Source organism: Gekko japonicus, unplaced genomic scaffold, assembly GCF_001447785.1.
Source record: "Gekko japonicus isolate JY-2015 unplaced genomic scaffold, Gekko_japonicus_V1.1 scaffold2739, whole genome shotgun sequence".
Classification (NCBI taxonomy): domain Eukaryota; kingdom Metazoa; phylum Chordata; class Lepidosauria; order Squamata; family Gekkonidae; genus Gekko; species Gekko japonicus.
This window is the reverse complement of record NW_015170356.1, coordinates 128508-151031: the sequence shown is the minus strand read 5'-3', so window position 1 is coordinate 151031 and position 22524 is coordinate 128508. Positions and strand designations below refer to the sequence as shown.

At 49.4% G+C, this 22524-nt stretch overlaps 1 protein-coding gene across 2 annotated transcripts in view; it reads right to left on the bottom strand.

The window, feature by feature from the left end:
• Window positions 1–22524, bottom strand: part of GDPD5 (glycerophosphodiester phosphodiesterase domain containing 5) — a 141449-nt gene that overhangs the window by 26625 nt on the left and 92300 nt on the right. For both annotated transcript variants that reach the window (XM_015418211.1, XM_015418212.1), the window contains exons 10-12: window positions 18017–18235; window positions 4361–4515; window positions 859–1006 (exon numbers count right to left, since the gene is read on the bottom strand). In XM_015418211.1, coding sequence (XP_015273697.1) covers window positions 859–1006; window positions 4361–4515; window positions 18017–18235 — 522 coding nt within the window. The remainder of the gene's footprint in view (window positions 1–858; window positions 1007–4360; window positions 4516–18016; window positions 18236–22524) is intronic.

The window sequence follows — 22524 nt, the reverse complement described above, 5'->3', positions numbered from 1 at the left end:
TTATAGCCCCCCCAGTGCTGAAAAAGAATAAGAGCATAGTGTCCAGGCTGCATGGAATGAGGCACGTGTGTGGTAAAGCCCTCCAGAAAGCTCAGGGATGCTGCCTTGCTGGAAGTAGATTGCATCCAACACGAGAAAATGGGTTGCAGCATAGATAACGGTTAGGGAATCTATAGGACTGCCTTGTACAGACTCCAGGCCCTCGGGTCCATCTAGCTCAGCACTGGTCACTCGGCCTGGCAGTAGCTTTCCAGGGCCTTGAGCAGAGAAACAGCTGTCCCTTGAACCTGGCTATCGAAGATACCCTTTTTTAACTGGAGATGCCCGAGACTGAATGTGGGACCTTCCGCATGCAAATCAGGTGCCCCCTACTGAGTTGTTCGGCTCATAACATTTCCTACTATAGGTAAATATTTCCCTCGTCCTTCCAGCCCCCCAGGGTTGCCAGCCTCCAGGCGGGACATGCAGATCTCCAGACGACAGAGGGTCAGTTCCTCCGGAGGACACGGTTCCTTTGGAGGATGGATTCTAGAGCACTATACTCAGTGAAGTTCCCGCCCCTTCCCAGTCTCCACTCCCCCAAATCTCCAGGAGTTCCCAACCAGGAATTGGCAACCCTACCTCCCCACAACCCCCGACATAAAAAATGCCTTCAGCATCCACACCAAAGAGTAACCTTGTCCTGCGTTCTGTCTTCAGTAGTAGGCAGCCAGATGCCTATGGCTGCTTACGGTATAACCAACCTTTGCAGAGTTGGTAGGAGAATCGGGAACGCTACCACGATGACCCACCCACCACTACCCCAGGGTGCTTGGAACAGGCCCGGGGAGAAACTCCGGCAAAGCTAAGCCCACTTACCATTAGCCAGAGGGGAGAAGTCAGCCTGCTGAGGGCGTGAGAGTTATCGGAGGTGACGGATTGAACTCCGGCGCACCACAGGACAGAGTAAAGCCACGGCTCGTTCACGGTGTACAGGTTCACGCTCAGATTAGCGGCCGCGTACTCCCTGTTGGAGGGGCGAAAGGGCAGGTCTTAGAAGCAGCTAGGGGCTCCCTCGGTTTTATCATTCAGCAAAATGCAAAACGGAAACATTCAGCGGGGCATTCTTCTAACGGGAAACAGAACTGTATTGAGAGGAACAGTCCGGGAGGACACATTCCTACGGGAACATATTTGGAGTCCACTGTAATGGGGGATGGTTGGCATCATCCAGCCATGGACTGGCCAGGAACAAGCCCGGCTGAGTACCCCTTCCAGCACTAAGTAGAGCAACAATGGCTTGGCTTTGTTTGCTCCTGCAGCCCTCCAAGGGAGTGGCCCACCGGGAACTTTCCTGGTAACTTAAATAGCCAGTCCCGCCCTAGGTATCCTCTATTATTGTAAGAATTGAGTCCAGTAGCGCCTTACAGCCCAATAAGATTTCCAGGCTTTCAAGGGTCAAAGCTCCCTTCATCGGATACCATGAAAATCGTGTTGGTCTCTACCATATTACTGGACTCGAATCCTGTCCTTCTACTGCAGACCAGCACGGCTTCCCTTCCTGAATCTATTATTGTTGGTATCATCTGGTTTTTACTATATTGCCTTACGCCTCCCAATCCACATTCGGCACTGGTTACCCAACAGCTTCACTTTCGGCTGTTTGCGCTTATCGTCGTTCGCTTGTCTTCGAATTTTGTATTTCGAGTCCTACTGCACTGTTCAGTGGATGTCTTATGCTGGATACTGTACGATTTACAGTACCATTATTCTGCAGTTTGCCACAAGTCCCAGCGTGTCTCAGCGAGAAAGGCTGGCTATGTGTAATACCTATATTTTTATTTTAAAAGGTTTTTAAGCTGCCTTTCCACCTGTTCACCCCAAGGCGGTGAATAGGAAAACACTTGAACGACTTAAAAACAGCATTCAAAATTATAAAATAATTCAATAAAAACACATAAACATACAATGCCAGAACCAGGGAGGAGGACAATAACCATTATCGGGGGTATGCCAAACGAAACACAAAAGTCTTCACCTGCTGGTGGAACATACCGATAAGACTAATCTCCCAGGGGAGGGAATTCCAAAGGTTTGGTACCATGACTGAGAAAGTCCTTTCTTGGGTTGCCACCTGTCTAGCCTCGGGTGGCAGGGATACTCAAAGCAGGGACTCTGAAGGTGATTGGAGTGGAATCATCCCTTGCCTGAGTTGTATCAAGGTCCATCTATCTGGTGTAGCAATCAATTGGCCAGCAGCCAAACAACACAAGCGGGACTTTTTATTGATGTTATTTAATCTGTGTAATCTGCCATTTCTCACAGAGATTCAGGGCAGATTACACAGTGTAAATCAACACAATCCACAGGAAAGGATCTCCAATAAGCAAAGCAGGCCCGTGGCTACAGTGGGGCATCTCGGGGCCCGGCCCCCTGATTTACCACCAAGGCCCCCCCAACTTCCCATCCAGCCCAGGTGCTCCCTTGGGGGTGTCTGCAGGGTGCCCCCTGACTTATTTAAAGCCCCCCCCCCCGAATTAACAAATCCTGGCTACGGGCCTGAAGCAACGTACTAGGATCAGAACTGCAGAAATCTGAAACAAAGCTGAAAGTCTGGCATTGTACTCATGGTGTGCAACAATTAATTTCCACACGCAGCGCATGCTGCTGCTTCAGACCAGTGTTCCCTCTAAGCTGATAGGGTTGCTGATAGGGATCCATGGGGGGATATAAGGAGGGGTGTTGTCAGCATGATGTCATTTCCAGAAAATACCCAGCTGTGATGTCAGTCCTCTCGAGGAATCGCTTCAATTACTGCCGATTCCTAGAGAGGACTGATGTCGCTGCCAGGTTTTCCCAGGAAGTGATGTCATGCTGTTGCTGATAGTGATTTTTTTTTAAATTCTCCTGCTGGTGGGCAATGGACTCTGGGGGTGGGAGATCTCCCACTCCCCAGTGGGTATATGGAAACCCTCGCCCACACATATATGCAACGCTCACCGCTTCTGCAGGGCTGCTGTGGCCAGACCCAAGCTGGTGGGAACTAGAGGGCCAGACAGTTGTCAAGCCATCCAGGCAGCTAATTGGGTAGCAGAGAGCCTCTCTCTCCTCCTCCTGCCATTTGCCCAGCACCAGCTGCATCAGAGGCGTCCTGCTCAAGTGTACCATGGGAAATGTAGTCCCTAAGATGACCTGATAGAACACTGCACCAAGGAGGGAAACTTGGGGGGTGGTGAAGAGGCTTTTTGTACAGGAAACAGGGCTGTCCTGTAACAAAAGGGCTCAAAAAGAACTTTGGGATTAAAGGGTTAGGGACTGTAGACTATACCGCTTTGTATAGTTCATACTATTTGCTGCTGTACGTAGGTTTCTACTATGTAATTTTTGCATTGGCGAATGCATCTTCTTTATAGTTATGCTTTGCTTTGCTTAACCTCAGCTTAATATCTCTGGTTGGTTCCGGATTTCTACAAGTCAAATCCTACTGAATGGCCCATCCTGTCGAATGCACTGACTTATTCTGTTAAAATGTTGCACCTGGGAGAAAAGTCGCAGGTGACTGCACTGGGTGCGAAATTCTGTGCAGCAGCCCGCGAAACTTGACCGAACATTCAAGAAAGTAAGGAAACGGAAACATGAAGAACGACATTCCCCAATAAGTCTTAAAGGTTAAAATCCTTCTCTTACAATATATCCCCATGTATTATTGGACTGTTATTTACAATTTCTTATACAAAGTTCATTATAGTTTTATCCAGGGGTCATTTCCTGCAGGGGCGCACAGGAGCTGAGCTCCTACAGTAAAGAGCCCAGGGGGCGGGCACATGCAACAAGCCCCGCCCCCTGCTCCCAGCAGCCCTCAGTCAGAGCAAGAAGAAGCCAGATGAGTTGCAGAGCTCCCCCCAGCCCCCCAGTCCAAGACAGTCCAGTGGCACCTTTAAGACCAAGTTTTATTCAGGTACAAGCTCTCCCTCCTCTGCGAGGACAGATCTGCACGCCCCCCCCCAATAGATAGCAATCCAAAACAGTCCAGTGGAGCCTGAGCGGTGGGTGTTGCCTTCTGACACACTTCCGGTGATGTCAGGGGGCGTGGCATATGCAAATGAGGCATGCTAACGAGTTATGCTAATGAGCCCCTGCACCTCTTTTTCTACGAAATGACCCCTGGTTTTATCTGAAACTTTTAACGATTTTGGGGGATGACCATGGCATATTGTATTCTTTGTGTTTCATGCTGGTGTAATTCCATAATAAATGACTTTGAATTTTGACTTATTCTGTGTAATTTGCCTGTAGTCCCATTGAGAAAAAGCGGACTATGAATAACGTAGATAAATTAAAGCAAATAAATTTTGCAGCAGCAGAAGCCAAAAAGCAGAACCTGATATCTTCACTGGTGACCTTGGTGTACCGCAGATTCAGTTTTTGGAAGCCTTCATCCCGCAACTTCTGCGCGTCGGCCTTGGTGCTGGCGGTCTGCTGGAACCCTGGAGAAACCTGAACCAGCCTTTCTTCTGCATCAGGCAGCCACATCACCTGGGAGGAGCATGGAGCAGCGAGTATTACAACAAGAGGAGCCATTTTCAGGAAGGCAACACAAGCATTTTTTAAAAAAACTGACGCAGTGTAGTGGGCGGAGAAAAGGACTAAGACTTGAGTTCAAATCTCCCTTCGGCCACAATGCTCTTTAGGGGACCACGGGCCAGTCACCCTGTGTCGACCTCACCTATCTCAGACCGAGAGGAACCTGAGCCTGTTGTGAGGATAAGAGGGAAGGAAGAAATCAAACCCAAAGACTGACCAAGAGAGAGATCTTGGAGTCGTAGTAGATAACTCACTGAAAATATCGAGACAGTGTGCGACTGCAATAAAAAAGGCCAACGTGATGCTGGGGATTATTAGGAAGGGAACTGAAAACAAATCAGCCAGTATCATCATGCCCCTGAATAAATCAATGGTGTGACCTCATTTGGAGTACTGTGTACAGTTCTTCTTCTTTGACCTTCAATCAAAGGTCAAAGAAGAAGGGGACGGCAAAGGATGAGATGGTTACACAGTGTTATCAAGGCAACGAGCATGAAATTAAGCAAACTCCGGAGCACGACAAAAGACAGGAGGGCCTGGCGTGATGTGGTCCATGGGGTCGCGAAGAGTCAGACTCGACTGTGCGACTGAACAACAACAACAACAACAAAAAGTACAGTCCTGGTCACCACACCTCAAAAAGGATATTCTAGCATTGGGAAAAGTGCAGAAAAGGGCAACTCGAACGATAAAAGGGTTGGAACACTTTCCCAATGAAGAAAGGTTAAAACGCTTGGGGCTCTTTAGCTTGGAGAAACGACGGCTGAGGGGTGACATGATCGAGGTTTACAAGATTATGCATGGGATAGAGCAGGTCGAGAAAGAAGTACATTTCTCCTTTATCTCACAAGACAAGAACTCTGTATTCCTGGTACTTGGGGGGGGCAGTGGGAGGGCTTCTAGTGTTCTGGCCCCACTGCTGGACCTCCTGATGGCACCTGGTATTTTGGGCCACTGTGTGACAGTGTTGGACGGTATCAGGGTGGGCATAGATGGCTCTCTCCCATAAGAACATAAGAGAAGCCAATGTTGGATCAGGCCAATGGCCCATCCCACATTGGCTTCTCTTATGTTCTTATGGGAGAGAGCCATCTATGCCCACCCTGATACCGTTGGAGGAACAACAGGATCAAAATGCGATACAGGCTAGACATCCACTGGGAAACGGGCCGACCCCTGTGCAGACGACAAAATCCATACAACAGAGCTAACCACGGACCGGGTAGGGACCTCCACAGAAAAACACAACGTTGTAAATTAATCAGATGAAACCGGAATCCCTTCAACTTTGCAAAAAAAAACGCAAAAAATTCTTGATAAGGACTGAGCCCGATCTGGAGGGACAGACTATTGAAAGCAGTTGGGTGGGGGGAATCCTGTGAAAAATCTATAAGAGTCAGAGGTTGTTCAGTCGCACAGTCGAGTCCAACTCTTCGCAACCCCATGGACAAGATCTCGCCAGGCCGTCCTGTCTTCCACCGTCCTCTGAAGTTGGCTCAATTTCATGTTCATTCATGTTTGTTGCATCTATGACACTGTCTAACCATCTCATCCTTTGCCGTCCCCGTCTTCTTTGACCTTCAATCTTTCCCAGCATCAGGGTCTTCTCCAGTGAGTGCTCCCTTCTCATTTGGTGGCCAAAGCATTTGAGCTTCACTTTCATTATCTGGCCTTCCAGGGAACAGTCAGGGTTGATTTCTTTGAGGATTGACTGATTTGGTCTCCTTGCAGTCCAAGGACAGCCTAAACCGCCGTAAATCATCAGAGAAGACAATAAAAGGATTTGGATGCCTCAGTGAAACAGCCCTCGTAATGAGGGAACTTATTTTACAGTGTTACTAATTCTACATTGTCGCTGCTATCTTATTAAACAGCTTTGAGATGCTGTGTCCATTGTGTCTTTCCCCCCAGTATGTATGTGAAGTTTAAAGTTTTTAAATAAAAATAATTTTTTAAAAAGCAGTTGAGAGTCAGTTAAAAGGAAGAAGAAGAGTAGGTTTGGTGCCGTGGTTAAGTGTGCGGACTCTAATCTGGGAGAACCGGGTTTGAGTCCCCACTCCTCCACATGCAGCTGCTGGTGTGACCTCGGGTCAGTCACAAGTTCTTTCAGAGCTGTTCTCTCAAGAGCAATTCGAGAGAGAGCTCTCTCAGCCCCACCTACCTCACAGGGTGCCTGCTGTAGGGAGGGGAAGGGAAAGGCATTTGTAAGCCGCTCTGAGACCCCGAGTGAAGGGCGGGGTATAAATCCAATCTCCTCCTCCTCTATATATCCCGCTTTTCTCAACCCTAAGGAGTCTCAAAGTAGCTTAAAATCTCCTTCCCCTGCTTTCCCCCCAACAGGCATCTTGTGCGGTAAGTGGGGTAGGGAGTTTGGAGAGAACTTGTGACCGGCCCAAGGTCACCCAGCAGGCTTCATGCAGAGGAGGAACGGGGAATTAAACCTAGTTCTCCAAATCAGAGTCCCCTGCTCTTAACCACGACAACCAGGCTGGCTGGAAAACAGGAGCGAGGAGAAATCGGCTGTCCCAAGCCTCCGATCCTGGAGGAGGAGATTTTGAAGGCAAGGAAGAAAATGAAAAACAGGGAATTTAAAAAAAATTGGCCTTAAAGGCGCCGGCAGACTCAGACTTTTGTTCTGTCGCTTCAGACCCACGCGGCTCCCCACCTGAATCTAAAAAAACACACAGAGCGTTTCTCAAAATACCTCGACTTCTAATTAGACGGGGGCTATAAATATTAAGGATATCGTTCAACAACTGACGTGCCGGAAAATAATATCGCGCCTGTTATGCAACAACATCGGCTGGAGTTCTCTTCGGCGCTTTTTAATCTTTTCCCACGCAGAGCAGCCTTCACAAATGGGAAGCCATTGTCGTTATCGGTAATTGCCCCCGTTTTGCTCCCAATTAGATCTTTAATGGAGACCCATTTTTCAGGGCAAGAAGAGGGAGAGAGCGGCAGAGTGATTCGAAAGGCAAGATAAAAGTCTTGCAGGAAAAAAGAGGAAGACCCGACACAAGATAGATAAGTGGACCCCATCAAGGAAGCCGCTGGCCCTCGGTTTGCAAGACCTGGGCAAGGCTGTTAAGGACAGGAAGTCTGGGAGAAAGTTAATTCATGGGGTCGCCCAAAGTCGGAAGTGACTTGGCGGTACTGAACACACACAGAACAAGTCTCAGGTAGTCCTGGGGCTCAAAGCTTCACTTGGCCTTGAGCCAGTCAACTTTCTCTCATCCTCACCTACCTGGCAGGGCTGTTGTGTACACAGAACTGAGGAAGGCAGAAAACTGCCCCAGTCCCCCTGAGCTTCTTGAAGGAAGGGTGATATAACACAAAACCACAGAGGAGAAGAAGAAGAAGACGAAGAAGAAGAAGAAGAAGAAGAAGAAGAAGAAGAAGAAGAAGAAGAAGAAGAAGAAGAAGAAGAGATTGGATTTATACCCCACCCTTCACTACCCAAAGGTATCTCAGAGCGGCTTACAAACTCCTTTCCCTTCCCCTCCCCACAACAGACACCCTGTGAGGTAAAAGAAGAAGAAGAGGAGATTGGATTTATACCCCGCCCTTCACTACCCAAAGGAGTCTCAGAGCACTTCACAAACTCCTTTCCCTTCCCCTCCCCACAACAGACACCCTGTGAGGTGGGTAGGGCCGAGAGAACTCTTGACAGAAACTGCTCTTTTTCAAGGACAGCTCTTATCAGAACTACGGCTTGCCCAAGGTCACCCAGCCAGATGCAAGTGGAGGAGTGGGGGAATCAAACCCGGTTCTCCCAGATTAGAGTCCGTGCACTTAACCACTACACCAAACTGGCTCTCTACAGGATAAAAATACAGGATAAAATAGTTTCAGGTGGGTAACCATGCTGGCCTGCACAGTAGCACAGCAAGATTAGAGTCTGGTAGCACCTCAAAGACCAACAGGATTTTCAGGGTACAAAATGCTTATTTCCCCCTGCCCTGTCAAGCAGTGGTCATAAGAACATAAGAGGAGCCGTGTTGGATCAGGCCAATGGCCCATCCAGTCCAACACTCTGTCACACAGTGGCCAAAACCCAGGTGCCATCAGAAGGTCCACCAGCAGGGCCAGAACTCCAGAAGCCCTCCCCTTGTGGCCCCCCAAGCACCAAGGAGACAGAGCATCCCTGCCCCAGACATAAGAACATAAGAAAGAAGCCATGTTGGATCAGGACAATGGCCCATCCCAGTCCAACACTCTTGTGTCACATGGTGGCCAAAACCCAGGGGCCCTCAGGAGGTCCAGCAGCAGGACCAGAACTCCAGAAGCCCTCCCACTGTTGCCCCCCAAGCACCAAGAAGATAGAGCATCACTGCCCCAGGCATAAAAACATAAGAGAAGCCATACTGGATCAGGCCATTGGCCCATCCAGCGCAACACTCCGTAGCAAAACGGTGGCCAAAAACCAGGGGCCATCAGGAGGTCCACCAGTGAAGCCAGAACTCCAGAAGCCCTCCCACTGTTGTCCCTGAGGCAGCTGATGAATCATTTTCAACACATCAACTTGGACTCAGCAGCCACCTTCCATGGCTATTCTGACAGATTTTTTTACTTTCATTTTATGGTGGGGTTTTTTAACATTTCACAAAAATTATTATGAAGCAATTCTGGGCTTGGGAAAAATATACTGTCCAGTTTTTTGTGTGGGTTTTTTTTTTCTGTCTACATCAGTTGGAATACTAATGGATCCACATTTGCAAACCACTTCATTTTTATTTCCCCCCCAAGCTATCGTCCCTGTGGCAGAACAGTCCCGCTCTGCCCTGCAGCCCATTCCACCCCACCCTCTTGGGTTTGCCACCACTTGGTGGGGCTTTGGTGTAGCGGTTAAGTGCTGGGAGAACCGGGTTTGATTCCCCAATCCTCCACTTGCAGCAGCTGGATGACCTTGGGCAAGCCATAGTTCTGTCAGAGCTGTTCTTGCAAGGACAGTTCTGGAGAGGGCTCTCAGCCCCACCTACCTCATAGGGTGTCTGTGTCTGTTGTGTGGGGGAGTAAGGGATAGGAGTTTGTAAGCCGCTCTGAGACTCCGAGTGAAGGGCGGGGTACAGGAGTCATTTCGTAGAAAAAGACATGCAGGAGCTCATCCTGATTGGGCAGTCAAGTTCTAGTGCTCCCCCTTATGTGTGATCAGGGGTCATTTCGTAGAAAAAGAGGTGCAGGAGCTCATTAACACAACTCATTAGCATAACTCATTTGCATATGCCACACCCCCTGACATCACCGGACGTGTGTCAGAAGGCAACACCCACCGCTCAGGCTCCACTGGACTGTTTTGGATTGCTAGCTATGGATGTGCAGATCTGTCCTCACAGAGGAGGGAGAGCTTGTACCTGAATAAAACTTGGTCTTAAAGGTGCCACTGGACTGTTTTGGGTTGGGAGCGGGGCGGGGCGGGGGCTCTGCAGCTTACCTGGCTGCTTCTTTCTCTGACTAAGGGCTGCTGGGAGCAGGGGGTGGGGCTTGTTGCATATGCCCACCCCCTGGGCTCTTTACTGCCGGAGCTCTGCTCCTGTGCGTTCCTGCAGGAAATGACACCTGGTGGGGTATAAATCCAATCTCCTCCTCCTCCTCTCCTATCAACCACTGCCACCACCTGACCTTTGTACGAATTGCCCACTGGGAGAGGTCAGGACTCTGAGCATCCCTTCCAAGTTCTGAGGCCTTGCCTCTCTGTCACCTGCTGCCCAGAGTCTGGTAACCCTGGGACAGCTTGCTGCCTTGTAAGGAGTCCAGGGGGTGGGCACATGCAACAAGCCCCGCCCCCTGCTCCCAGCAGCCCTCAGTTAGGCCACGAGGAGCAAGAGGCAGCCAGGTAAGAGGAGCAAGAAGCAGCCAGGTAAGTTGCACATCCCCCCCACAGCCGCCTTCAAGTACAAGCTCTCCCTTGCACGTCCCCCCCCCATAGCTAGCAATCCAAAAAAGTCCAGTAGAACCTTTAAGACCAAGTTTTATTCAGGTACAAGCTCTCCCTCCTCTGCGAGGGCAGATCTGTATGCAATCCAAAACAGTCCATTGGAGCCTGAGCGGTGGGTGTTGCCTTCTGACGCACTTCCGGGGTTGTCAGGGGGTGTGGCATATGCAAATGAGTTATGCTAATGAGCTCCTGCACCTCTTTTTCTACGAAATTACCCCTGATCACACGTAAGGGGGAGCACTAGAACTTGACTGCCCAATCAGGATGATTCTCTCATACCCCTTTATGGCTCTCTGAGCATGAGCAAAGAGGATTGAAAAGCAGGCCTGGCTGCAGCAAGACTTCATTCCAGGGTGAAATTTTTTGGAGTGGTGACATGCCACTGTTGCTGTGGTCTGTCTGTGTCCTGGATTAATTCTGCCGCCTTTCTGGGAACCACGGACTCTGCCAGGACTTCTTTGCCCCTTGTTTTATAATATTATTTAAAATATTATTTTCTAGGTTTTCTATTTGTGTTATTTTTGTTCTTGTCTGGGACGCTGAAGTTGGGGATGCTTTGGCTTTCTTTCTGGTTCTTTTTTAGAAATATCGTTCTCTTGGTCTTGTTTTGTGCTGTTTTTAAACAGGTTTAAGAGATGTGTGCTGCTTTGTTGCGTTCCCTCCTCTTCAGCTCCTTTCGGAATGTTTAACTGCTTTGATTTTTAAAGGTTTTGTATTTGGGGGGGGGCAGGGGGTCACAGGCTGGATTCTCTGGTTTGACTTAGGCTGCACTGGGCTTGCCAAACTGGCCTATGTGTCAGGTAGCCCTGCCATAGATCTGGAATGTGGAGGGGTGCCCTCCTCCTCGTTCTCAGCTCTTCCCTGTCCGGCTTCTTTGCGCTATCTCATGCTTGACCTTGCTGTCTCCAGCTGCAATTAACTCGGCTGGGAAACTTAACAGCTTTTGCGCTTTGCTCGCTTGCCCGCTTGTCCGTGTGCTCGAACTATAATCACTGGCTTGTGCTCATAGCGGGGGATGTTCGTTTTTACTATAAGTCAGAGGCCCTTATACTGACGGTCATTCCTGACACAATCTGTGCACGTGTTCTTTAATACTGGAAACACTAATAAACAGTTATCTTCTTCTGAAGCCCTGTGTGGTGTGACCTGAGGAGCCTGACAAACTATGATTCTTTTGAGGTTCTCTTGCTTTGATGTCAGTCCTGTTTGCATTTGGGAGGCTTTTGGACAGTGATTGCTTGATCTTGTGTGTTTGCTGTTGGATTCCCCCTGGAGAAAACGTAGATTTTTTTCTTCCATAGGAAACAACAGAGACAAATAGGATGCCTGGGGGCGGCTTGTCCAGGAGCCCATAGAATTGGACCCACTGTTCAGATGTACTCAAAACACGTGTGTGTGTGTGTGTGTGTGTGTTCAGTGCGCACGGGTAACTCTGTTCCCCCGAGAGCACTGAGATCCGGGACACAAAACCGTCTGGTCCCCCCTGGCCCTAGGGATGCTAAGTTAACAGCAACAAGAACCGGGGTGTTCTCCCTAGCTGCACCGACGCTATGGAACGAGCTCCCAATTGAAATTCGAGCGCTGCGGGATCTTCAACAATTCCGTAGAGCGGTGAAGACCGAGCTGCTCCGACAAGCGTTCTAATAGCCCTGGCCACACTGGCCGTGCCACATAAACACTAGCACTTTATAACGGATGGCCGCTAAATCTCAATAGGTTGAATTTATTGTAATGTTTTATGGTTTTATGGTAAGGCATTGTTATTAGTTGTGATAACTGGCTTTAATTGTATATCGGTATTAATTATTGTACGCCGCCCTGAGCCGCCTTGGCGGGGGGGCGAGGTAAAAGTGTGGAAAATAAATAAATAAATAAAAATAAGCTACGAAACGATTAACTCCCATTTGCAAGGGTCTCCCGCTGTTGCTCCGTGCTCCCTGCTGACCGTTGAGGGGTCCAGGCAGTTCTTTTCTTGCATTGCCAGAGCGCAAATGGGAAAGAGGGAAATGTCTGGCCCTCGAAGCAGCAAGGAAGCGCACTAGAACTTCCTTTGGGGATCACGGGCCCGTGTAAGTGTCTCTCGAATTCTCACCACTTCTAGCGGAGGGTCAGAGCTGGGGAAAATGGGCATAACTACAAATGCTGGCAGGTCTTGCCACAGCGACGATCTTATATCAGCGAATACCATCTGACAAAGGGGTGCAGGTGGATAAACGCTACGGGCATGATCCCGCCCAGAGATAGAGTCAATTTACATCAAATTGATTTCACTGGGTGAATTAAGCATGCGGTAAAATCACACCCGTGGAAATAAACGGGATGACGAAGCACTTAACTGGCTGGATTGTGTTATTAGCATTTATACAGAAACGCACCTGTTGTGTTTTGTTTTTTTAAGTGAAAGGCTCACAGGCTAGCCTATCAGGGAGCCAACTCAACTCGATACTCCCACCAGGCTGCAAGCAAGAATTGCACCGATCTTTGGGCCACGGTGTCCCAGAGGTTAAGACACTGAGCTGCAGATCGGAAGGTCTGTAGCTCGGCAGTTCGAGACCCGAGTGCCACGTGACGGAGTGAGCTCTCGTCTCTGGCTCCAGCGAACCTATTATTATTATTATTATTACTATTATTATTACATGGGATTTTTACCTCGCCCACCCCCGAAGGGCTCTCGGCGGCTTACAGAGGATCGTGTGTGCACACACTTTTCTAGAATCCTAACTATGGCCACAATTTCAGGGGGATGGGAACCCTACCAGATACCTAGCAGTTTGGAAGCAAGAAACTGCAAGAAGAAAGAAAGGTACCGCTTCGGTGGGAAGGTAACAGCATTCCATGCGCCTCGGCCTTTAGTCATGCCAGCCCCATGACCACAGAAATGTCTTCAGACAGCGCTGGCTCTTCGGCTTGGAAACGGAGATGAGCACCACCCCCTAGAGTTAGATTCGGCTAGCTTTCGAGCAGGGGAAACCGTTACCTTTTACCTTGGGTTGCAAAAGGTCGATTTGCTGACGTGGACCATTTGCCCCTCTTTCAGCAATCACCCCCTCCCGACTTCCCAACAAACCCCCCTTTTTCCCGTCACACGGCAAGGGGGGATGTGCGGGAGAGCTAGGGAACTAACTAGCGAGTCCAGCTTCTCTGGGCGAGCTGCAACACTGAAAGACAATCTATTGTGAAGGAACTGGGAAACAAACACGGTCTGCTTAAAAAAGGGATTTTTGGGTGGGGAGGGAGAGAAAGATGACAGATTGAGGCAATCAGCTAGAACGACGACGAACTGGAGCAGCTGCTTGTTTGGCTGAAATCTGGGGGCCAGCGTCGCTCGGTAGAAAGACAGATGGAATCTATATACAGAACCTTCCCCCCAGGACCACTGTTCCGTGTGTGGGATTCCTACTCGATTCAGGCTTAACACAACAACGGCAACAAAAACTCGCACCCTTAATTGGAAAGTCTTGAACCACCTCCAAGAGCGGAGCAGGATCTCCAGCTGGAAGAGGAGGCCACCATCCAACTGTCATGTTTATCCCACTCGTCCTCCAAGGTAGGGTCACCCTACATGGCCCTCTACTCCTCCATTTTATCCTCACAACAACCCTGCGAGGTAGGTTACACTGAGAGGAGGAAGACGATGTAGTGTATTCAAAGCTGCCTTGAATGCATGACGTGTTGTGAAACATCTAACTGAACTGTAATGGTAAGCTTCGTCCTGGGCTAGGATCCAAATCCCTCCAATAGTATTGCTAGCCCAGGAAGTAGCAAGCCAATCACTTCCAGCAAGCTCCCTGAGCGGGAACTAATATGATTGGACCTTATCTCTGCAACCTCATAGGTTGGTATTTGTACAGTGGGTGTGGCTACATTAGCCGGGAATCTTTAAAAGCAGGGCAGCTGCGATGTAAAGGCTGTTCTGGCTATCAGATGCTGATCCGTGTTGGAGGTGTGTTCGAGTTGAAGAATAAAGTTGTGTTCTTGCTGAATCACTCTCCGACTGCTTTGTGAAGCGAGCGACTTAACAGAAGAAGAGAAAATATTGGATTTATACCCCGCCCTTCACTCGGAGTCTCGGTGTGGCTTACAATCTCCTTTCCCTTCCCTCCCCACAACAGACACCCTGTGAGATAGGTGGGGCTGAGAGAGCCCTGAAAGAAACTGCTCTTGAGAGAACAGCTCTGAGAGAACTCGTGATTGACCCAAGGTCACACTAGCAGCTGCATGTGGAGGAGTGGGGAATCGGACCCGGTTCTCCAGATTAGAGTCCGCCAGTCTTAACCGCTACACCAGACTGGCTCTCATGTGACTGGATGTGATTGGCCAGAGATCACTCAAGTGAGCTTCATGTCGGACTCGGAACGTGAACGTGGGACTCTCCTTTCTTGCTCTGGCACTCTCAGCGATGTGCCACATTAGCCAAACAAAGCGCGCCACAGACCAATGGATGTGTCCTATTGCCCATAGATTCTGGATTACAGAGGGCAGGAGTGCATGCAGCACCACTAGCAGGCTTGTGTTTTTATGTGCATTAGTGCTGAGCCGAGAGGGAGGCACTGATGAACACTTTTTTGCCTCCCTAAAGCCCATCCGTTTCCCTGAACATTTGAGGAGCGCGCAAAAGTGGGCTTGAAGCTCAACATCAAGAAAACTGAGATCACGGCATCCGGCCCCATCACTCCTTGGCAAGTAGAAGGGGAAGTCATGGAAGTAGTGACAGACTTCACGTTCCTGGGATCCCAGATCACTGCAGGCGGTGACGGCAGCCATGAAATTAAACGACGCCTGCTCCTTGGGAGGAAAGCGATGGCAAACCTCGACAGCATGATAAAAACTAGGGACATCACCCTGCCAACAAAAGTCTGCATGGTCAAAGCAATGGTATTCCCAGTAGTCATGTATGGCTGCGAGAGTTGGACTATGAGGAAGGCCGAGCGCCGAAGAATAGATTCTTTTGAACTATGGTGCTGGAGAAGACTCTTGAGAGTCCCTTGGACTGCCAGGAGATCAAATCAGTCAATCCTAAAAGAAATCAACCCTGACTATTGTTCCCTGGAAGGCCAGATAATGAAACTGAAGCTCAAATACTTTGGCCACCCAATGAGAAGGGAGCACTCACTGGAGAAGACCCTGATGCTGGGAAAGATTGAAGGTCGAAGAAGACGGGGACGGCAAAGGATGAGATGGTAAGACAGTGTCATAGATGCAACAAACATAAAATTGAGCAAACTTCAGAGGAAGGCCTGGCGTGATCTGGTCCATGGGGTCGCGAAGAGTCGGACTCGACTGTGCGACTGAACAACAACAACAACAACAACATGCGACCGTTCACGGGAAGGAGGGAACGCTTCTGCCCGGTTGATCCAGCAGCTTGGTAAGGTGTTGGTTCTCCTTTCCTCCATTCAGTGAGGGCAATGCGACGGCATCATTTGCCATCAGTAATACCAGTAGGAAGCCAAGTCTGATTGCCCACTGACACCTTTTTCTCTTACCCACCGAACTTGTTTTTAAGTGAGCAGAGCCAGATCGGGGTTTTGTCTAGCGGGGCTAATGATTGGCTGGACAGCAGAGCTCCCTCTAAGCTGAGTTAGTGTGAGCCGGCTCACAGTTTTTTAGCCCCTGGCTCAGACATTTTTTTCTTAGCTCAAGAAGGATGGCTCCAGAGCAGACTAATTTATGCAGTATATGTAGTGGCCTCATCCCCTGCTCATAACTTTAATGCCAGTAGCTCAGAAAGTAGAATGTTTGCTCACAGGACTCCACAGAGGGAGCATTGCTGGACAGATCTTTTTTTTTAAGTTGCTTAATTGCCGCCATAGTGCAAGGATCTTGACTGTGAGTAGTGTTCCCTCTAAGCTGAGTTAGTGTGGGCTAGCTCACAGTTTTTTAGCCTCCAGCTCACAGATTCTTGTCTTCGCTCAGGAAGGATGGCTCCAGAGCAGACTAATTTATGCAGTATATGTAGTGGCCTCATCCCCTGCTCATAACTTTAATGCCAGTGGCTCACAAAGTAGAACTTTTGCTTACAAGACTCCACACCTTAGAGGGAGCATTGACTGTGGGGTGGGGGTGGTATTTTTTTTATTGTGTGTGTGCGTGCGTGTGTGCGAGTGCATGTGCACCTGGAAGTCATGGCGACCTCTGGTGACTGACCCCTACTGAGGGCCTGGGGGCTATTCAGAGAGGAGGCTGAATAGAGCCTGCCCCCGCCTCCCGACTGCTGGTATTCCAAGGAGGTCTCCCATCTAAGTACTTGCCAGAGTCGACCCTGCTTAGTTTCCGAGATCTGGCGAGATTGGGCTTGCCTGGGCTATCCAGGCCAGGGTGGATCATGACTGTGTTACTGAAGGTAAGCTGTGTTTACACATGCAAATATTTTAAAACAATATGTTCACTTAAAAAACATCCTGTTCAACAAAGCTTCTGTCTGACATGTTGACAAGTTATTCTTAGACATGTTGACAAGTTACTAAGAGAGCCAGTTTTGTGTAGTGGTTAGGAGTGCGGACTCTAATCCGGGAGAACCGGGTTTGATTCCTCACTCCTCCATATGCAGCTGCTGGTGTGACCTTGGGTCAGTCACAAGTTCTCTCAGAGCTGTCCTCTCAAGGGCAGTCCTCGAAAGAGCTCTCTCAGCCCCATCTCCCTCACAGGCAATGTTCCCTCTAAGCTGTGGAGTCTTGTGAGCAAATGTTCTACTTTGTGAGCGAGTGATTTGGATACTGCATAAATTAGCTTGCTCTGGAGCCATCCTTCCTGAGGTAAGACAAAAATCTGTGAGCTGGAGGCTAAATATCTGTGAGCTAGCTCACACTAACTCAGCTTAGAGGGAACACTGCTCACAGGGTGTCTGTTGTGGGGAAGGGAAAGGAAAGGAGATTGTCAGCCGCTCTGAGACTCCTTTGGGTAGTGAAGGGCGGGGTATAAATCCAATCTCTTCTTCTTCCTCCTCCACATTCAGCTCCCGGTGTGACCTTGGGTCAGTTACAAGTTCTCTCAGAGCAGTTCTCTCAAGAGCAGTCCTCGAAAGAGCTCTCTCAGCCCCACCTACCTCACAGAGTGTCTGTTGTGGGGAGGGGGAGGGAAAGGAGTTTGTAAGCCGCTCTGAGACTCCTTTGGGGAGTGAAGGACGAGGTATAAATCCAATCTCCACCTCCTCCTCCTGCCTAACTTTACTCGCTGACATTTTGTGGCTGGCCTCGTCTCCTGCGGCAGGCATTTTATAGCTGCGCCCACCACCCTGTGCCCTCGGGATCAAAAAAGGTTGGGGGGGACCCCTGCCCTAAATAGTAATGGCTGTGACTAGATTCATTTGTGGAATCAGCTGTGCCGATAGAGTCTGAGACGTTCACAATGGAATTTGGTCGCCAATCGGCTTTGAAGTGCAAGCTACAGCAACAACACATAAAAACCAGCTCACGCCGTTTGTCCATCACTAGCCCTGACGGCCTCCGCTACTCTGACCAGCAGAGGGAGCCCCCGAGATTGGCCAGCATAGACCTACAAAAGAGACACAGAACTCACCGCCTGCTGTGGTATGCCCGAACTCAGAACCGTTTCCAGGGTGATGTTGAGGAAAGCGCTGTAGAACGGATGATCCCAGGGCAAAGTATGGAGGTTCAAGAGAACAGTGGCATTGTCCCTGATCAACTCCAGCATGTCAGCCAGCTTACAGATGGACTGGTTTCTGGCTTGCGTGGCGTCGGAAGCCGAGAGGGAACTGGCGGTCCAGAAAGGGTCGTCCTGGGAAGACAGAAATAGCAACATTATGGGCTGAGACATGACGTGGAACAATTGAAAAAAGAAAAGAAAAGAAAATTTATTATGGAACGTTTATTTTAACATGACAAATAAAATATTTTAAGACAAGGTGTTCAAATATTTTCCAAATCATTTCTAATACACACACACACACACATACATATATATATACACATACATACACACACACACACACACACACACACACATATATATATGGTATCAGATTGATTTAATTTCTGTGCACTGAGGACAAGCAAGTCCTAGGTTACAAACTGAACTCTCCAATGCAAGAACAAGATGCATTTCTTCCTTTAGGAGGTGCGATTGTCAGAAGAAAATAAAAAGGTTTCAGTTTTGTTTTTGCATGTGGGAGGGTATTCTGTTTGTAATAATTGTTTGGGTACACTATATTTTTAATATGCTAGTTGTGATAATTTATGCCAAGTAAAAATGTCCATAGTCATTTTTTATGTTCCTAAAGTAACAGAATGACTTTCAATCTAGAAAAGACAAAAGAAATGCTAATGTAGCATTTTTTCCAATTTTCCCGAAAATTTCCGTTTCCCCCCGAAAAAAACTGGAAAAAAAACGGGTTTTTTCCCGAGCTTCAAAATTTCTGGAAATTTTACATCTCTAGTTATTTATTAACAAAGAATTTTAAAAAACACATCAGGGCCCAATCCCACCTCATGTAAAAATTCCAGAATCTAACATACAAAGGCCAACGGACTTGACCTGATGCATTTCGACCTGCACAGGCCTTCTTCATTTATTTTATTTATTTATTAACTTTATATCCCGCCCTCCCCAAACGGACTCAGGGCGGCTAACAGAAGAGGCATATGCCATGATTCGACAACTAAAAACAGAATAAAACAGGCCTTCTTCAGAAGTCGAACACAGTGAAGAACATATTGGCTTATATAATAGTACAGTACAATCGTGCAGATATAAAATATAAATACAAGGAGGACCAGAAAAAAGTTGTTCCAAAGTGAAACCACTGGGCACAGCAATAAAAGTACAAATGAGGCCTCCAAAGATGCAATCACATGCCAAGGTGGTGTTTCACTGGTCATAATTTCTGGTCCAGAAAGTGACTTCCTATGATTGTTTAGCCAAAGTGTCCTCAATGGAATTGTCCTTAGGCAACGAGCATGGGCCGCTTTACAGACCACAGGTTAATGAGGACATGTCAAATCAGCATTGGAAACCATGGTTCAAAAGCTGGCTTAGGAACCAGTCATAACGATGGTTGGACAAGACATCTGAACACAGCTTGTTCCCCACCAACACTCTCATGAGGCAGTCGCCCCGAACCCGAACCCAAAACACATTTCAGAAAGGTTCCCCCCCACCCCCCTCAGCACACTGGACCTGAATCCCAAACCTGAAATCTCTCCAAATCTGAACAAGACCCGAACCCTTAAAGACAAAAAGTGGGAAATGGTTCAAAATAAGTGGCTCGCTCGTCAGACATGCAGGAATTTCTTTGAAGGGTGGGTACCTGGGTTTTCTCCACTGCTGGGGCTAAAAGGAGCACAGGAGAGCTAACACTCTGTGTCACACAGTGGCCAGAAATACCAGTGCCATCAGGAGGTCCAGCAGTGGGGCCAGGACATTAGAAGCCCTCCCATTGTTGGCCCCCCCAAGCACCAAGAAGACAGAGCATCACTTGCCCCAGAGCCCCTATCTATACCTTGTGGCTAATAGCCACTGATGGACCTCTGCTCCATATGCTTATCTAATTCCCTTTTGAAGCCGTCCATGCTTGTAGCCATCTAATTCCCTTTTGAAGCCACCCATGATCGAGGGGTGGGTACCTGGGTTTTCTCCACTACTGGGGCTAAAAGGAGCACAAGAGAGCTACTTTGGACTGAGGAAACAGTATAGGAGAAAAGTTAAACCCAGTCGTTTCCACTGTGGCTCCAATCTGTACCTCAGTTCTGCTTTCAGAGGGCTACATTACAAATTTTGGGGGACCCAACTTCAAATACCCAATGTCACGTGTAGGTACATTTATACTCTTCGCTTTGAGGTATTCCTTCGGAGAAGTTATCTGAACTCTGACCGATTTCCCACAAGCTACTGCTCCACCCTCGTTCTTTCCTTCCCCCCCCCCATTATATGTGTTCGTTTCCCACTATTTGCTGCATGGCCGCATTTTGACCTGCAGCTTCGCCCGATTTCCCCCGTGTCTTCTCGGTCCTGTTTTTTGAGAATCCAGAAGACACGGGGGTGGGGGGGGATTGGGTGAAGCGGCAGGTCAAAATGCAGCTGGTGCAGCAAACAGTGGGTAATTGACGCATACAATCGGGGGGAAAGGGAAGAGCGAGGGTGGAGCTGTGGCTTGTGCAAAATCGGCCTCTGTTTCCCCCCACACACACCCCAAAAAACAGAGAAAACTTTAGAACCCAAATCAGCCCCACAAATCAATCACCTCTGCAGGTCTAGGAGCCCTTAATTACAGGCTTCTTTGCTTCTGCTAACCGTGGTGGAGCACAAGAAGCAACCGAGGACAAAGAAGTCCAAAGCTCTCCAGCCGTCAGAGATTTCACTGTTCGTACTCAAGCCTCCCTTCCCAGTTTTTAAGGACTCCAAAACTGCTTTCAAACTTGACTAACCGACCAACCAAAAAAAGATGACCTTCCCAGGCCGATGAACTATGCCGCAAGGGCTGATATCGGTGCTCGTACAGGGCAGTCACAAGAACAAAGAAGCCAAAGAACTCTTGGTATGTCCTTTCCAGGTGTCCCGGTCCAGCGGCCTCGGGACGAGGACCCCACCCCCAGGGACGCCCCGACCAGGCCACTCACCCGGGGAACAACAGAGGAGCGAGGCAGCAATGACACCACAACGACCGACAGGGCCGCAGCGCGATGCCTTGCTGCGGGAAGCCCTGGGAGAAACGACCAGCGCCGACCCAGGGAGAGGCAGCCACGCCGGCAGAGCACGGCCCCTCGGTCGGGCACCATGGAGCTCCATCCCGGAAAGCGGCAAAGCAGAGGCCGCTGAGGGAGGGCTAAGGGCGGGGACGACGGGGAAGCTACGCCGCAGCGCCGACACACCCACAACCACGCCCAGGACGACCAGAAGGCGTCCGGGCTTATCAAGGGGGGTGGGGCCAGACCGGGAATAGTGGAGGTGGGGGTTACAGGCAGCACTGGGAGCGGGGGATAAAAGGAGATAGAAGCGGATGGGCCAGGGAGGAGGAAAGTGCAAAGGAATGAGATGGAGATGGAAAGGGAGAGAGAGAGAGAGAGAGAGAGAGAGGACCGAAGGTGTTCAGCGCATGTTGGTAGCGGGACCTACGGGGTGACCATAACCCCATCCCCCTATCTGAGGCCCCTCCGCAACCTCCTCCTTTACGAACCCTCTCCAACTCCCAGGGCCGACGCCACAGCCACGGCCGTGTCGACTCCAGGGCCGCGCACGAAGCTTGACACCAGGAAGCTGCAATGCCATGCTGTGAGCAAGCAATTTGGCCCCTGCATCAATTAGTTTGCGCCGGAGCCCTCCTTCCTGAGTTCAGACAAAAATGCGTGAGCCGGAGGCTAAAAAACTGTGAGCCGGCTCACACTCACTCAGCTTCGAGGGAACGGTGGCGAGGACTGGATCACAGACCCACCCCCGGCCCTTCCATTGGGTTTCCGACCCCTGACAAGATCAGGCTCGCTCGGCGGATTCCGGGTCGCCACCTACACGTCACTCTCTCCGTTCAGTCTGGATCTGCCGGCCCTCTGTGCCGTTGCGCAAAAGGGAAGGACTCCTTATCTGACAAAGCAGGCAGACCGGGAGAGATGTCATTAATCCCAAGAGGCCCTTCTCCAATTAACAGTCCGTTCTGGTATCTCCGGCACTCAGCCGGCACTCGGGCCTTACAAGCAAAGGGACAGGGCTGAGAGGAAGAAAGGGATGCAAATGTCCTTTGCTCTCTAGCAGGGCGAGTCCTTGGGGGAAGGACAGATGCGAGGCGGTCTTCTCTCGGTGCGTTTTTGCTCTTCAAAAGTGGCGGCATTAGCAATGGAACTGTTACAGCGAGGGCACCCCCCCCCCCAGTTGTTCTCGGATCACTGGAAGCCAGAAAGCCTTCCTTTACTAAAGCAGGAGAGCCGGTACCTTTGGACCGAGAACACAGCTGCCTTTTGGTACCTCAAAGGAGAAGGAGAAGGAGAAGGAGGAGGAGGAGGAGGAGGAGGAGAAGGAGAAGGAGAAGAAGAAGAAGAAGAAGAAGAAGAAGAAGAAGAAGAAGAAGAAGAAGAAGAAGA